Raw genomic sequence first — 17,286 nt, 5'->3', positions numbered from 1 at the left:
AATTATTTATTTATTTTTTGGCTAAATACAAGGCTAAGCACAGTTTAGTGCCACATGAAAGGCACCAAAGGGTGCAAGATTACAAAATGCTGGGGAGTGGGACATTGTATGTCTTTCTCATCTATTATCTATCTATCTCTCTAGCTATCTGTCTATCTATCCCTCTGTGAAGCCCCGCTAGTGTGTGTGGGACCACAGGTCGCAGAATGACTCAAACACAGTCCAAGAAGTCTTTCAACGTGTTTACTCACTGTTTGGAGGTCACGGTGAGATGCCCGGGCGACACTGTGATAACCAGGTTGAACCAGGAATTCCAGGAGGCCGTTCTGAGGGTAGCTGTCCACTCGCCTTCCTTGCACTCTTTCTGTTTTAGGAGGATCCTTTGCTTGAAGCGTGGTAGGACCCCTCCAGGGAAGCTGTTACCACCCTGCTCCCCTCTCTCTGGCTCGTCTGCCGGCAGCGTGGCCTTGGTGGGATGGCTTCTGGCCCTGTCCCCTTATGGGCCTGGTGATTGCTGCTTGGCTCAAGCTCTGTGTAGTCGTGGTGAGGGCATGAAGTACCCCCCCCCACCTGTAGGTTAAGCAGCTCTGGATGATCTGCTGCCTGTACTGGGGACCTAGTTCCCCTTGTGTGCTCGGATACCGGGATCTCCGTACTCAGCCACCCTTCTCTCTGGATGATTTTCAGGCCGACCCACGGTACTCCTTTCTCCCCCGCTTTCAGCTACTGCACTCCTCAGGACCTGTCTGACACGAGAGCTCCTCTGCTCCCTTCCACACACTTCAACTTCTTCCTCCAGACTCTCCTCTTTTCTCTCTCTCTCTGCCCTGCTTCCTAGCAACCAGCCCCTGAACACACCCCTAGCTGGGAATTGAAAGTTAACCCCTTCTGGCTACCCAAGGGTCCCCTCTGGTAATGTGGGAGGCCTGGTCACTATATGTTTGTGTGTGCACCTCATCCTGGCCTTTGGAGATTACCTGGAAGCATTGCTCCCGCATGGGTGCAATACTCTGTGGTGCCTGACCAGGTCAGGGGCGCCACACCTCCATTAATTAATTAATGAATTCATTCATTCCTCTATTTATCCCTCTATCTATCTATCTCTCTATCTATCTCTCTGTCTATCCCTCTATCTATCGATGTATCTATCTATCTCTGTCTCTCTATCTATCCTTCTATCTATCTAGCTGCTTCTGTGTTTTGCGGCCCGTAAAAAAACGGAAGGCACATGGATGACAGACTGATGACACACGGCCTGTATTCGGAATGGAACGGATGTCACATGTATGCCACACGGATGCATCCGTGAAAAAACAGACCATGTTTTGGGGACCGCAAAAACGGAACGGTCATGAGAATGAGCCCTTAACAAAGAAGTAAAAAGAAGCTATATTACCCTAATTTATCTAGTTTGGAGGGATCTAATCAATGTTTAGCACTCAAAAGGGGAATTTGTTAAATATTAATTAAGTCAAATCAAATTGTTGGTTTCTAACATTAGTACATTGCTTCAACGCTGTACTGGGTACACGTACATCTGCTGACATTATAAATGTATTTCTGTATGCTTAACATCATGTTGTAGGCCCAGAACTCCATAAATGCACATAACAGCTGCCATGTGAAACATATATATCATCACATGACATATACAGGTATACAGGGGGATACTCACTGAAAGGTCTACTGCACACCTAGGGGAGGACACATGCAGCATCTCACACTATAGATAAATGGCTGCCAAGTCATTCACAAAGGAACAGAAGGAAAAAATGAGTGAGAACAAGCTTCATGAATAAATTAACTATTTTTTGTAACTAATTACATATTCTGTATTTTGCTACAATAATCTTTTTTGAAGAACTTTCAATAAACCGCTTGGTTGTTATACATATTGTTGGAACATTTTCATTCAAGTTACACATCTTGTAAAAAATCTAATATATAAAGCTATGTGTGTGTGTGTGTGTGTATCCGCCAAAGGCATCCGCGCAGTCACGTTTACAATCACAAAATTCTGCACAGTCGCCTCACTTGACTCAGGGAATGTCATAGACTATGTTTTGAGGGAAAAATTTAACCCCACAGTTAACAGTTATTCTCCAAAAAAAGAAAACACTTAGGCCCTGTGCGCACTGGAAAACGGAATTTTCTTAAGAAAATTCCGCAGGGTCTGAAAGATTACCGCACCCGCGGTAAAAAAAACGCGGCAAACCGCACCCGAAAACCACATGCGGTTTGCTGCGGTTTTACCGCGGTATTGCGGGTTGGTACATGTGCTTTAATGCATTCAATGCAATAAAGCACATAGAAAGAAAAAAAAAAAGTAATTTCCTTCTGAGATAGATAGCAGAGAGATAAATAGATAAATAGATAAATAGACAGATAGAAGAATAAATAGAAGGATAGATAGAGGGATAGATAGATAGATAGAGTCCCTGTGAGCACACGCTGCATTTCTCCCGAGCGGTAATGTGTTGTTCACATTACCGGCCGTGGGAAATGACTTGTGGTTACCTCTGCTGTCTCGTTGCGAGGCTGCATTCAGCGCTGTGTGTCAGTCGCGGCTGGATGCAAGTATCGGAGGACGTGGATTACGCCAGAGCTGTGTGTTTTAGGGGGGTTAATAAAGGGGTGAACCAGGGGCTTTTTTGTGTTTTATTTAAAATAAAGGATTTTTCGGTATGTGTGTTTTTTCACTTTACTTATGGGTTGATCATGTCAGCTGTCTCATAGACATAATCAAGCCTGGACTTAGTGGCGGCGATCCGCCGCCATTAACTCCTTATATTACCCTGATTGCCACTGCATCACGGCAACAAGAAGAGCCGGGGATACTCCGGGACTGTCGCATAATGGATGCGACAGTCCCAGGGAAGCTGCGGGCTGATATTCTCGGCTGCGGGAGGGAGGGGGGGACATTAACCCTGGCCCTCACCCTCCCCAGCCTGAGAATACCGGGCCGCCGCTGTGTGCTTACCTCGGCTGGATGGTAAAAATACAGCGGAGCCCTCGTGTTTTTTTTTCTATATGTCCGTTTGATTTGTATGTGCATTCTATATGTCTGTGTGTGAGTGCGATATGTGTGTGTGTTCTATGTCTGTGTCTGTGATGTGTGTGTTTACTCTCTGCTCCGCTTCCTCTTCCTGTCATAATGACATCACTTCCCTGCAAACCGCAGGGCAGCGATGAACATTACCACAGGTAAACCATGAAATACCGGAGGGAATAACGCAGGAAAACGCAATGAACCGCACAGAATTTGCTGCCTGCGTTATTCCCTGTGGGATTTCACGATTACAGGGCAGTCAATGGAGTGAAATCCCGCAGCGACGTGCGAAAAGAAGTGACAGGCAATTGTTTTTGCTGTGGGAATCCCGCAGCAAAACATGCAGCTGTCAAAATCCGCATAGTGCGCACAGCATTTTTTTTCCCCATAGGTTTTGCTGGTGAATCACTGCAGAGATGTTATGAACATAACATGTAGCAAAACCGCAGGAAATCCGCAGCAAAAACCGGCAAGTGCGCACAGGGCCTTACTGTTTGGATGTGTGAGGTAATATATTGGCTGTTTTGACAGTTGGATTGGATATTTATCAGGTGGTCTATAGCAACCAATCACAGCTCTGCTTCTATTTTGCTACAGGCAACGAAGGACATTCTTAGTATAAGACAGCTTATGTGTCAGTTAACATGATTTTCGTGGAGAGAGAGACAGAGAGAGACAGAGGCCGAGTCAGACAGATAGAGACAAAGGGAGATAGAGAGAGACAGAGTGAGACAGAGAGAAACAGACAAAGAGAAAGAGAGAGAAAACGAGAGAGACTGAGAGAGAGAAAACGAGAGAGACGGATAGAGAGGGAGACAGACAGAGAGGGAGACAAAGAGGGAGACAGACATAGAGGGAGACAGACACAGGGATCGTGGAAGAGAGTGGGAGAGAGGGTGAGTTGCAGAACGGTAGAGAGACAAAGAGACAATTAGTTACTATCCCTGGCAACGCCGGGTACTACAGCTGGTTAAATATATTTACACGGTAAGGATATTTAACAGTAGGCACCATGCATTTAAAAATATGATTTATAAAAATACATGGTTCCTACAGTAAAACATTTTGCTGTTCTTATATGGGGCTGCATGAGTGCTGCTGGTGTCGGGGAGCTACATTTCATTGATGGTATCATGAACTCACAGATGACTTGCTCTAGACAATGCTACATTCACTCCACGGCCTAGGTAGACGTGCACTTTTCCAATTTAACAATATTCCACAACACACTGCATTTCTAAAGAACAGGGTGAAAGTGGTTCAGTAACCAAATATGTCTCCTGATCTGAACCCAATCGAACATCTATGGGGAATTCTGAAGAGACAAGTTAAGTAGCATTCTCCAACCCAGCATCAAAGGCTCTAAAAGAGTTAATTCGGAATAATCGAAAATGTTTGGATGTTGTAAAATGTCTCCAACTTGTTCATTCCATGCCTACAAGACTTTTTCCTGCCCTTGGAGGTCATACAAAATACTAGATGTAGTAGTTTTTGATGATGGGGTATGTTCAACTAATTTAAGTAAAACTGAAGATTTTGTAATGAAAGATATATTATTAATTTTTTTTCCATGTCACGGGTTAATCAAATGTTCTCATAAACTCAGTTTTGTGAAAATGAAAATTGTTCTTGTGTTCAGTGAAATGTTGATTAAAATACTACTTTGTAAAGGGGGTGTGCTCATTTATGCTGAGCACTGTCTATATTTTTGTGCCTGTGTGTTTTAATCATAATTACTATACACTGGTATAATGTATTTATATTGTAAATTTTATTTTACCACTATAAATCAGTATACTACCTCTCGTGGAGCCTCAGTCTTAATATATTCACAATATATTTTGTTGGCTTTTATGACCAGTTGGCTGGACATTTTAGTTTTTTTGAAGTCCTCACAGGCCAACCAAAATTCAATATTTTCATCACTAAATTCTGACTTCAAGAAATCTCTGAAAGCAGTCAATCCATCTATAAAAAATAGAAATAGCAATGAATTTATATTTGTTAGAAAATTAACTCTCAGTGATTCGAAGTAATCTGAAACAGCTTATTCAAGCTTCGAAGCTTTGAAGGAGACAATATGAAATTGTCTGACATACAATGCAGACCAGAGCATTTATAGGCAGTTGTTATCCGACGACATTTACATATGCGTTACTTGGAAATACCCTCACACAAATGTTACCTGACCTTGGCATTTTCCAAGACAAAATAGACTTGTAGTTATCAACATAAATTGCATAGTCAGTAATAAACACTTTCTGCAGATAAAACTCGTGACTATATAAGCTGAATCACTTTCACACTAATAGAAATGAAGCATAATAAAACATATGATTATTAAGCTTATAAAGCAAATTACTCTGACATTTCCCTCCTTTTATAACAACAATATAACTCATATGTTTATCTGATTATATGCTCAAGTCCATCAATGTGAGGATGTTCGTATGATTTTGTCTGAACATATCATCATGAACACGTCTTCTTTACATATCTGAGTTCATATATTCATCTTTGCCCAGAAATGCTATTTGCTGATGCATAGTCTTTGTTAATGAAGTGTCTATAAGTACTTGTAAGAGTCCTCTAAAAGCCCTGTCACACACAGAGATAAATCTGCGACAGATCTGTGGTTGCAGTGAATTTGTGGACAATCAGTGCCAGGTTTGTGGATGTGTACAAATGGAGCAATATGTCCATGATTTCACTGCAACCACAGATCTGTGTGTGACAGGGACTTTAGGCATGGAATACAGCAACATCCACAAGTCACCAGTATGGCTGCGACCACGGAGACTGACATCAATAGGGAAGTGATGACTCCAGTCCATTTACCGAAACATTTATCCAGAAGTTTGGTGAAAGGATCGTTGATTTTGGAGTTCTCTGCTAGTTTATCTGATAGGGCTGTGAGTCCCCCCCAGGGCCTTGGTGGTACTCAAATCCGGGGATGTGATGTTGGGAATAAAAGTACAGCAATAAGTATGAAACATTTTACATACACCTCCCTTTTCTGCAAGAAGCATATCTAAGGCCATTCTATTCTGCCAGGCCATTAAGGAAGTGGGACCTAATTGTTCTGCAATACCTGTCACAGCATCGCTAGTATAATTTACAAACCACTGCTGATTATAGTATATATAATTTATCCAATCTACATTCCTGCTAACTGTAGCTCACCAGAAAAGGAGTGACTCAAACCCTGCCGCCACCTAGTTTCTAGCCTTGAACTCATCAGGTACTCCTCTAGGAACTCCAATAGAATAGATGTAGACTCAGTTGTCGAAACAACCTCCTGGAGCAGACCTATTAAATCTGTGCCATTCATGCATGCCTATTGCATCCTTAAGAAAATAAAGATTGTCTGTTGCGAACAGGTGTAAAAGCATCAGGATCTGAACTAGTGCACAACTCCCTATCCAGTTTGCAGGGAGTCTAGGCCTCATCTTCCTAATCCACACAACCACCATAGGTCTGTTCATGCTGCGATGTAGTTCCTTAACCCATGATGATGAATAGTTGCCATAATTCTGGGTGAAGTTGAGGGTCTCCATGCAGTAACCCCTACTCAAGTCTCCCACATACTTACTGGTTCCTGAACAAGCAAAACAAGTATAGTTACCAGGGTAGGCGGCCACCAAGGGTGGTATGTCACTTTTCCTCACTAGGGGATACAATAACAAGAGTGTGTTACATTGGAAATCAACAGGTTTAAATGAACCATTAAACAATTGCAGTATACATTGCGGACCAAGAGTACCCTCCTTGTTTGTTAATCTAAGTGGGGCTGTACCTTGGTGTGGCCTAGGTTTTGTACAAGCTATACAGTTGGATCTTTAGTCTGTCCAGCTGTATACTTCATCCACTCGTTTTTATCTGTACACCCCGTTTCCATGGCTAAGGTATCTGTATAGGAGAGGTTGACCAAATATTTCACTTCTGCAGGCATATAGAGCTGTACTACCTGATCCTCTATCTGATCAGATTCCCTTTCTTTTATTTCTATGTAGAAATGATCTATTAGGTCAGTACCGGACACATAGGCTCCCATAGCAAATAACCTTTGCTCCTTTATAACATGTAATGTTCACAGGTTTATAACTCAGACCGGTATCATGCCAGTTTGTTGGTTTAGAAGAATGGCTTCACAGAGATAGTCGCCTAGTATACCTCCCGTATGTTATTTTTATTGGCTGACCACTGCACATTAAGGGCTCCCGCTGTTATCATAACTAGAGTTGAGCGCGGTTCTAAGTCCGTGGTTCTCCAGTTCGCGGCTCGAGTGATTTTGGGGGCTGTTCTAGATCGAACTAGAACTCGAGCTTTTTTGCAAAAGCTCGATAGTTCTAGATACGTTCGAGAACGGTTCTAGCAGCAAAAAAAAAAACAGCTAATTCCTAGCTGGCTTTCCGCTGTAATAGTGTAAGTCATTCTGTGACTCACACTATTATAAAATTTCAGTGTATAGTGTGCGGGAACAGCGCCTTCAGATCACTGCTGTATGGATAATGGCGATCGCCATTTTTTTTTTTTTCCTTGTCTTCCTTCCCTAAGCGCGCGCGTGTAGTGGGGAGGGCCAGCATGTCAGCCAATCCCAGACACACACACAGCTAAGTGGACTTTTAGCCAGAGAAGCAACGGCATGTGTGATAGGATGTCCATGTCACATGTCCCTGCATTATAAAACCGGACATTTTCCTCCAGCACGCCATTATCTGCCTTCTGCGTCCTTGGTGTCAGACATCACTGGCGCAGCTTCGTCCTGAGTCCTATTGCCAATACTGCTGTATGCGCTCCATACACAGCGCTGGACAGCTTAGGGAGAGCACTTTCTATCAGTCCTTTTAAGGGCTCGTACCGGCAGGGTCAGAGCCATAGGTGACAGGTCCTGAAAACAGAGTTTAACAGCTACACAAGATGACAGCGTCTGTGTAGCTAAGGTCAGGGATTTCCTCGCTGCATTTCCCCATTAGGAGGGAATAGAAAGGCAGGCTTCCATTCCTCTACCCAGAGCCCCACAACCCTGGCACTGTACCCTCCTGCCCTCTGCACACTCCAACTCATTATAACTAAGCCATTATACTAGCAAACACTGAGTGTACCTAGTGTCATCCTAAACGTGGCTATTGGACTTCTGTATAGTCCCACTAGTGCAAAGATATTTGCAGCACGTCTGCCTGCATTGCACACTCAAACTCATTGTTACTAAGCCATTATACTAGCAAACACTGAGTGAACTTAGTGTCATCCTAAACGTGGCTTTTGAACTTCTGTATTGTCCCACTAGTGCAAAGATATTTGCAGCACCTCTGCCTGCATTGCACACTCAAACTTATTATAACTAAGCCATTATACTAGCAAACACTCAGTGAACTTAGTGTCATCCTAAACGTGGCTATTGGACTTCTGTATAGTCCCACTAGTGCAAAGATATTTGCAGCACGTCTGCCTGCATTGCACACTCAAACTCATTGTTACTAAGCCATTATACTAGCAAACACTCAGTGAACCTAGTGGCATCCTAAACGTGGCTGTTGGACTTCTGTATCGTCCCACTAGTGCAAAGATATTTGCAGCACGTCTGCCTGTATTGCACACTCAAACTCATTGTTACTAAGCCATTATACTAGCAAACACTCAGTGAATCTAGTGGCATCCTAAACGTGGCTGTTGGACTTCTGTATAGTCCCACTAGTGCAAAGATATTTGCAGCACGTCTGCCTGCATTGCACACTCAAACTCATTGCTACTAAGCCATTATACTAGCAAACACTCAGTGAACCTAGTGGCATCCTAAACGTGGCTGTTGGACTTCTGTATAGTCCCACTAGTGCAAAGATATTTGCAGCACGTCTGCCTGCATTGCACACTCAAACTCATTGTTACTAAGCCATTATACTAGCAAACACTCAGTGAACCTAGTGGCATCCTAAACGTGGCTGTTGGACTTCTGTATAGTCCCACTAGTGCAAAGATATTTGCAGCACGTCTGCCTGCATTGCACACTCAAACTCATTGTTACTAAGCCATTATACTAGCAAACACTCAGTGAACCTAGTGGCATCCTAAACGTGGCTGTTGGACTTCTGTATAGTCCCACTAGTGCAAAGATACTTGCAGCACGTCTGCCTGCATTGCACACTCAAACTCATTGTTACTAAGCCATTATACTAGCAAACACCCAGTGAACCTAGTGGCATCCTAAACGTGGCTGTTGGACTTCTGCATAGTCCCACTAGTGCAAAGATATTTGCAGCACGTCTGCCTGCATTGCACACTCAAACTCATTGTTACTAAGCCATTATACTAGCAAACACTCAGTGAACCTAGTGGCATCCTAAACGTGGCTGTTGGACTTCTGTATCGTCCCACAAGTGCAAAGATATTTGCAGCACGTCTGCCTGCATTGCACACTCAAACTCATTGTTACTAAGCCATTATACTAGCAAACACTCAGTGAACCTAGTGGCATCCTAAACGTGGCTATTGGACTTCTGTATAGTCCCACTAGTGCAAAGATATTTGCAGCACGTCTGCCTGCATTGCACACTCAAACTCATTGCTACTAAGCCATTATACTAGCAAACACTCAGTGAACCTAGTGGCATCCTAAACGTGGCTGTTGGACTTCTGTATAGTCCCACTAGTGCAAAGATATTTGCAGCACGTCTGCCTGCATTGCACACTCAAACTCATTGTTACTAAGCCATTATACTAGCAAACACTCAGTGAACCTAGTGGCATCCTAAACGTGGCTGTTGGACTTCTGTATAGTCCCACTAGTGCAAAGATATTTGCAGCACGTCTGCCTGCATTGCACACTCAAACTCATTGTTACTAAGCCATTATACTAGCAAACACTCAGTGAACCTAGTGGCATCCTAAACGTGGCTGTTGGACTTCTGTATCGTCCCACAAGTGCAAAGATATTTGCAGCACGTCTGCCTGCATTGCACACTCAAACTCATTGTTACTAAGCCATTATACTAGCAAACACTCAGTGAACCTAGTGGCATCCTAAACGTGGCTATTGGACTTCTGTATAGTCCCAGTAGTGCACAGATTTTTGCAGCACGTCTGCCTGCATTGCACACTCAAACTCATTGTTACTTACTAAGACATTATAATACCAAAAATTGAGTAAACTTAGTGGCATACAAGAAGTGGCTGTTGTACTCCATTAGTGCCCCACTGGTGCAAATCTATGTGCAGCACCTGTGCAGGACACCCTCCTGCTCTGTTTTTAATAAGCTATAATGATAGCAAAAAATACTGCCATTTAGTGGCATCATAGAACTGGCTGTTAGACTCCTTTATTGTGCCACTTGTGCCAAGCAATCTCAAGCACCTCTGCATTCTACCCTCATGCACATTTAGCTATGCTAATTTTATAGCAAACTCAGGGAATTCCTTGCTGCATTTGATCATTAGGAGGGATAGAAAGTGAGGCTTCTTTTACTGTCCTGGTACCCACAGAACACAGCCCCTGTACCCATCTGTACACTTTTGCCACGCTATTTAATTTGCCCAAAGAGCTGACTCTTTTTCTGCCATCCTAAAATTTTCTGGAATACTAAGTTAGTGTTCCTTTGCTGCCAAGCAAGGTACAACACATGTGCATTCTACACTCCTTTCCATTTCTGGAATGCAATTATTAACTGCAGGTAGTCCAGCCAATCTGTGACGAAGGTGCAGGCGTGGATATAATGTAGCCTGCATCCAATGATGGTTCTCTCGATGTCTGACAGCTCAACAATACCTTCTGTTTCCACTTCCAAAACAAGTGATGACCTGCCAATCACACTCCCTGTTGCGGGTAAAGGAGTGGAAGTTCAGTGTGAAAAACCATGTGTGACTGCTGTCTCCACAGTCACAGAGGATGAAGAGCACGCAGATGCACTTGATGGGGCAGGCGGTGGTTGCACAGGCACGCTAGGCCGCATTGTAGCACGGTGAAATTCACATTGCGACTTATGCTTCATTTTAAGTCGTGTACAAGGTGGGCTCCCCAGTATGCAGCAAAACCAGGCAACAGGAAAAGGACTCTAGGCAGTTGGGTTGATAAATGATTGTTTAACTTTACCAAAAGAAACAATAAGAACCATGCATACAATTTAAATAATTGAACAATCTATTCTGTTGCCTACTACCTGCTAATCCCTCTGTGTAGCAGTAATTGTGTGTTTGTGCGTGTGTGTGTGTGTGTGTGCGAACACGACTTACCAGTGGCGCATCACAAGAGCTTCCAAGTTACCTACCTAAACATAGACAAAACACATTACCCCCCCTGAATACCCTTGTTAGCTGAAGCCTCACAGATAATGCAGATGATAACAGTGTGAATGCAAACCACACAGCTCTGCAACACAGTCATGGAAATCTTGAAAAGCAACAGTCAATGCAAACATGTGTTGCTGTCCCTCTATGATTTAAACTGTACGTGACAATTTGACAGTGCAGAGGCAGCAAGTCTTATTGTTTATAAATAGTCGGCCTACCCAGAACAGATATGTGTTTTGCTAATAAAACAAAGTGTTGCGTGCCCGCATTATTGTCTGGGCACAGCCTACCGTACCCGGGTACTCTGATGTCCAGTTGCCAGAAATACAGACTTTACGCTCCTCTCACGGTAAACAGTATAGACAGCACTGTAAGAATGTTGGTCTGTGGCACAGGATGCTGCTCACTGGCATTACGGGGCTCATCATCAAAGTACAACATGACTCCCCTCACAATTGAACGAAGTGTTTCCGCGGTGGCTCCTTGCTGTAACACACACCTTTAGCTTTTCCTTCTGTTCATAGACAGCATCTCCAAGTCCACACCCGAAGAGCAATTTGATATTGCTATAGTGACCAAACAAAGGCAGATCCAAAATAACAGCAGCCCCTTGTGTGTAGTCTGCAACAATGCATGCAATGGCAAATTAGCATGTTGCATTGACAGTGGCTAAAGCTGAGCAATACACCTTCACGCTATCAATTCATATCCATGTGACACTTCATGGAGGAACTACTCAAAGGTGTGAGTTTTTGCCTTCTACTTACAGATTGTTGACAAATCTTACAGATTCCATGACTTGGGTGATCCTTTGCGATGTCCAAAAATTCACAGGCTAGGCAAGGCTTACAGCCCATGCGACCTGCATAGCCAACACGACTTCTGCTCAGAGTCAAAGTTGTGGTCCAGGATTCAGTTGTTGACGTGCTTCCAGTACTTTGTCTCTGGCCAGGAAGACGCAACGTAACCTCGTCGTCAGTAGCATCCTCCTCCACCTCCTCTGCTGACCTCATCGACTGGCTGACTTTGGTTTGACAGTAAGTGTGGTCTCCAACCTCATCAATAACCCTGTGTGTTTTCATTCCCCTCGTCCTGAGTCCTCCGAGACAACCTCTTCCTGCCCTGACCGAATAGTAAAGTTGTCATTCCAATCAGGTATCTGTGCTCCTCTTCATGTTCCCCATTGTCTCCACCAGAAGGATTTACTTTTTGGAAATGAGGGTGTAGATTAGGCTCAGCACCTTCTTCATCGGGGCCTGAATCCCACTCACAAAGCTTCTGGCCATCTGCGCAGATCATTTCCCCTGTCTCATGGAACTCGCTACCTCAACACGTCAGATTATCTGCTACACCCGCAAGCTTCAAACTGAATCTGAAAACTCATCTGTTCAGAAATGACTATAACCTTCAATGACACCACCACAATACGTACTTGACGCTCAACCTAAACCACTCCTACTGTCTCCTCCCAAAAATCCTTTAGAATGTAATCCCGCAAGGGCAGGGCCCTCTTCCCTCTGTACCAGTCTGTCTATAGTTACTTGTATATGTATTCTGTATGTAACCCCCTTCTCATGTACAGCACCATGGAATCAATGGTGCTCTATAAATCAATATTAATAAAAATAATGATAAAAATAATAATAACTTCCTTGTCTGTACTCATTGCAGCTTTGGAGCAGACCTCTGATTCCCAGGCTATAGTGCGACTGAACAGCTATGCAAACTCAACCATCTATGTTACCCCATACTCAGCAGGGCTGGTGGAAACTTGAGAGCTGTTAGGAAGCAAGTGCGATTGGATTGACACCACAGAGGAATGGAGTATTTGGGATCTTGAAATTGGGGTGAAGGAGAGGCCACTTTATGGAGCACTTGAGATCCATTGAAGCAGCTGCTGTTTTGGCCTCATCTACATTTGTTAGCAATGGTTGTGTCCTTGAAAAAAAGGATCATATCAGATTATCCATGGGAAGAAGTACACCTGTTCTTTTGGATGGTATTTGTTGTTACAAAACCTGTAACCTGAAGCCTGCTGCGGTTTCATTTGCGCCCAGGCGTCAGCTGCCATTCAGGGCTGTGCCTTGGGTTGTCCAGCTGGCTACTTTCTCCTCCACGTCTAAGTGTGGAGAGGCAGCTAGTACGCATGCGTGTGCCGATTTACCCCAGCCGCAGCCTAACTACAGTGTTTCGCCTAGTGAGTATGCTCTGCCTGACTGTGCCATTGCTGAGGCTAAGTCTTCATTTCGGGATACAGCGCATGCTCCCACACTTAGTGCGAAAAGCCTCTTTGCACAGGTACTTGCATTCCATGCCGGGTCTAAGTCCTGTTTTGTGCCTAGACACCATGCTAAAGCTGATAGTCTTTTTTCAGAGACTGTATTTCATGCTACTGAGCATGCTCAGGCACTTACTGCATCAGAGACTAGGTCCGGTAATGAACTCTTTGGCCCTGCCCCTGATGTGGGGGGCCCATATAGACCACAGGGCATCAGGTGTCCTGACAATGTGGAAAGGCCACTCCCAAATGGCTTGCAGAGGCCCGCCCCTATGACTTGTCAGCGCATTATTGATGGTCAGACGATGACTGGTGAGGTGTTTGGGTCATGGCAGCCATGAGGTCATCATTGAAGTTGCGGTTCCAAATAGGACGCTAGTTATGCCACTCATGACGTGTCACTCTGCTTCTGTCTCCAGGAGGTGCATTGTGGTTCACCCTGGTTTGGGGCGGACCCAGGTTATAAAAGGGGCTGGAGCCAACAAGGAGGTGCGCAGTCTTCTATTATGCTCCGAAAATGCACACCTCCATGTGTTGAACCCATTGCGGCTTTAGGCCAGAGGTAGGCAGGGATAGGGTGTCGATGCAGGCCACCACCACAGTTGGTAACGCAGAACGGTTAAGACCAGCTCCTGTCCTACCAGTCCTGCTTGTGCAGCCCAGTGGCATTAACAGGCCTGCTGCTGCTGATGCACCTGCTGTCCACAGGTGTGGCCCCTACACACACGGTCAGCGTACTCAATGGCCCCTGTGTTGTTAACAGGGAGTTCCTGGGCTGGGTGGGCATGTGGACCCTGTGACGCTAACAGTGCTCCCAGTCTCCAGATCCGAATGGCGTCTAACTCGGTTCAGGCTACTATTAGTTTCATAGCCACACAGCTCTGTATCCTCCACCAAACCTTCCAGTTGCCAACCTCTCCTTTTCCATCTGGGAGCACGGTGGACACTGACTGCTGATGGGGATATATACCTTTCTCTTTCTTTTCTTATTAATTTTCGTTATATAGCGGTAACATAGTATATACCACCTTATCCAAATCTGCCAGTCCCACTGTAACAGATGGTGTTTCTTCAGCAAATGTTACTGTTGCTTAACCACCAAATCCACGGACCAAAACTTGTTTCCCCTTTCCAACACACCTGTTCCCCTTTCCACCAGCATCTGTCCTTTTTCAACTCATTTTGGTATATGACCAAAAGTGCAACTCTGCAGGGACACCGTACTCAACGCCATCTCAGCACAGCAGCCAGCCCTCGGTCCCTCAGATGTGGACAAGTAAAAGACCATTTCCTCCTATCCATGACAAAGCGTTGAGATTCACTCTGAGCAGCACTGGTGTTTAGTGGAAAAGCAGATCTAAGATTGCGTACCACCTTCTGCAGATACTCCTGTATACGTGCGTCCATTTCTATAGCAGGAATTATTTCGCCAAATTTTGTCTTGTACCGGGGATCTAACAGTGTGGCAACCCACTAGTCAGGATTACTTCGAATTCGTACAATCCGAGGGTCATGTTGTAGGTAGTGCAGCAAGAAGGCGCTCATGTGTCTTGTGCATCCAGGAGGACCAAGTCCTTGGTGTGTTGGTGGCAGAGAGGTGAGAATCGTGCCTCCTTCCTCTGCCCTCTCCCCATAACCTCGCACAACCGAAATGTGAGCAAGCTCTCACTCATCTGCTGAGTCTTCCATTCCCATCGCCAGTTCGTCCTCCATTTCTTCATGGGCTCCTGCACCTTCCTCAACACTTTTTGCTGATACTATGCGCCCTTGTTAATCCCTCTCCCTCACCTTGACTGCCACCTAGGTGCCACTGACCATCTGGACCTCGTAGATCTTGTTATCCCTTCCGCATATGACTCCTCCTGTACTTCCTCCCCTTCCTCTTGTCCCAACACCTGACTCCGAATAATAATTACAGTGTGCTCCATCATGTAGATGACCAGAATTGTCATGCTGAGAATGGCATCGCCAGTGCTAAACATCTTCGTCGACATTTGTAAACTGTGTAGAAGGGTGCATAGGTCCTTGATCTGACACCACTCCAGCAGCGTGATCTGCACCACCTCTGGATCAAGTTATCCCAGGCTATATGTCATAACGTATTGCAGCAGGGTTCGGCGGTGCTGCCACAAACGCTGCAACATGTGCAGATTCAAATTCCTGCGTGTCGGCACATCGCATTTCAGGCGTTTAACCACCAGACCTAAAGACTTCTGTAGCGACGAAAGTTGTTGAGCTGCTGTGTGCGCACGATGGAAGTGAGCACATAGCGAGCGTTCCCGCTGCACAAGGCCATGTAGGCCGGGATGGTGTTTTAAAAATTGCTGGAGAATTAGGTTCAACACGTGAGCCATACAAGGCACGTGTGTCACATTGCCCTGACGATGGCCCGCAGCCAGGTTTGCATCATTGCCGCACACGGCTGTTAAGTCACCAACGGAGTCCGCTCCGTCAATTTGTACTCCGGTCGCCAGGTGACAACGTGTTCCTTTCATGCATAGTGCTGATGATGGGAGAGGAGTCGATGCCAGTGGCGCAGGTGGACGCAGGTTATGCTCACCCACTGGGCTGCATTACCTTGACAGATGCAGAATCTCTGGCTGAATGTAGCTGGTGGGTATCTCACAGATGAAGTACCATCATTCAGCTACAACCAATGGGAAGACACCACACCCTTTTTTATGCCCATCCTGTCTGCAGACCACTGCCAGACATAGCTATGAACCTCTGGTTACTTTTACCCCCAGTTCAGTTTTATGATTTTGTGTGCTTCTTACCTGACTACTTTTCCTGGTTGCTGTTTATGCACCTTGTTGGCCGATCCGCATTTCACCTCTGCTTGTTTTCTGATTAAGTCCTGGCCGTCCCATTCTGTTCCTGTTCCTCAATTAATGTTTTGACCCTGCCTGACTACTATTCTCTGGAACTGCAGCCTTCCACAGGTATTGATCACCTTGGGCCCTGTGTAATTCCTAATCCCTGTATAGGGGTTAAAGGGTTTCAGGGTTCTAGGGGTCCTGCTTGGTGAGTGGCTTCCCTCTAACCTATCATTTACAGCCCATCTGAGTGTGTGGATCAAGGAAGGCGTTACACCGTGCTCTTTGCAGAAGGCCATGTGGGCCAGGATAGTGCTTTAAAAATTGCTGGACAACCAGGTTCAACACGTGAGCCACACAAGGCACGTGTGTCACATTGTCACATCAAAGGGCCGCACCCAGGTTTGCATCCTTGTCGCACCCGGCCTTCCCTGGCTGCTGGTTGAGTGGAGACAACCATTGATGAAACTCGGTCTCCAGAGCTAATCGTCCACAACTTCTCAGCGGTGTGACTCACATTTCCCATACATTTCAAAGTAAACCTTTGACCGCCTGATGGTATTGAGCTCTGCTGCCAGCATAGTAAGGAGGTGTGTGGTATTCCTTGTTCGCAGTTACAAGGAAGGGTGGCCTGACCACACAGGGTTTGGGCCAAGGTGGAGGACCCACACGAGGTTGAAGAGGCAGAAGCAGTGTATTAACTTCTACATACAGAAGGATTGACACAACTCGTGGGGACGGCAAGACTTGTACAGCAGACCCTTCTCCATCTCTCCCCACAGTAACCCATTGCCCAGTCAGCGACATGTAACGCCCCTGTCCATGCTTACTGGGCCAATTATCTGTGGTGAAATGCACCC

General features: G+C 45.2%; 1 protein-coding gene across 1 annotated transcript in view; it reads right to left on the bottom strand.

Moving 5' to 3' along the window:
• Positions 1 to 17,286, bottom strand: part of RGS21 (regulator of G protein signaling 21) — a 261,900-nt gene that overhangs the window by 181,975 nt on the left and 62,639 nt on the right. Inside the window, exon 2 of the mRNA XM_075322101.1 lies at positions 4,851 to 5,017. Coding sequence (XP_075178216.1) covers positions 4,851 to 5,017 — 167 coding nt within the window. The remainder of the gene's footprint in view (positions 1 to 4,850; positions 5,018 to 17,286) is intronic.

This window comes from Anomaloglossus baeobatrachus, chromosome 8, assembly GCF_048569485.1.
Source record: "Anomaloglossus baeobatrachus isolate aAnoBae1 chromosome 8, aAnoBae1.hap1, whole genome shotgun sequence".
Taxonomy (NCBI): Eukaryota; Metazoa; Chordata; class Amphibia; order Anura; family Aromobatidae; genus Anomaloglossus; species Anomaloglossus baeobatrachus.
This window is presented reverse-complemented; position numbering and strand designations above follow the sequence as displayed.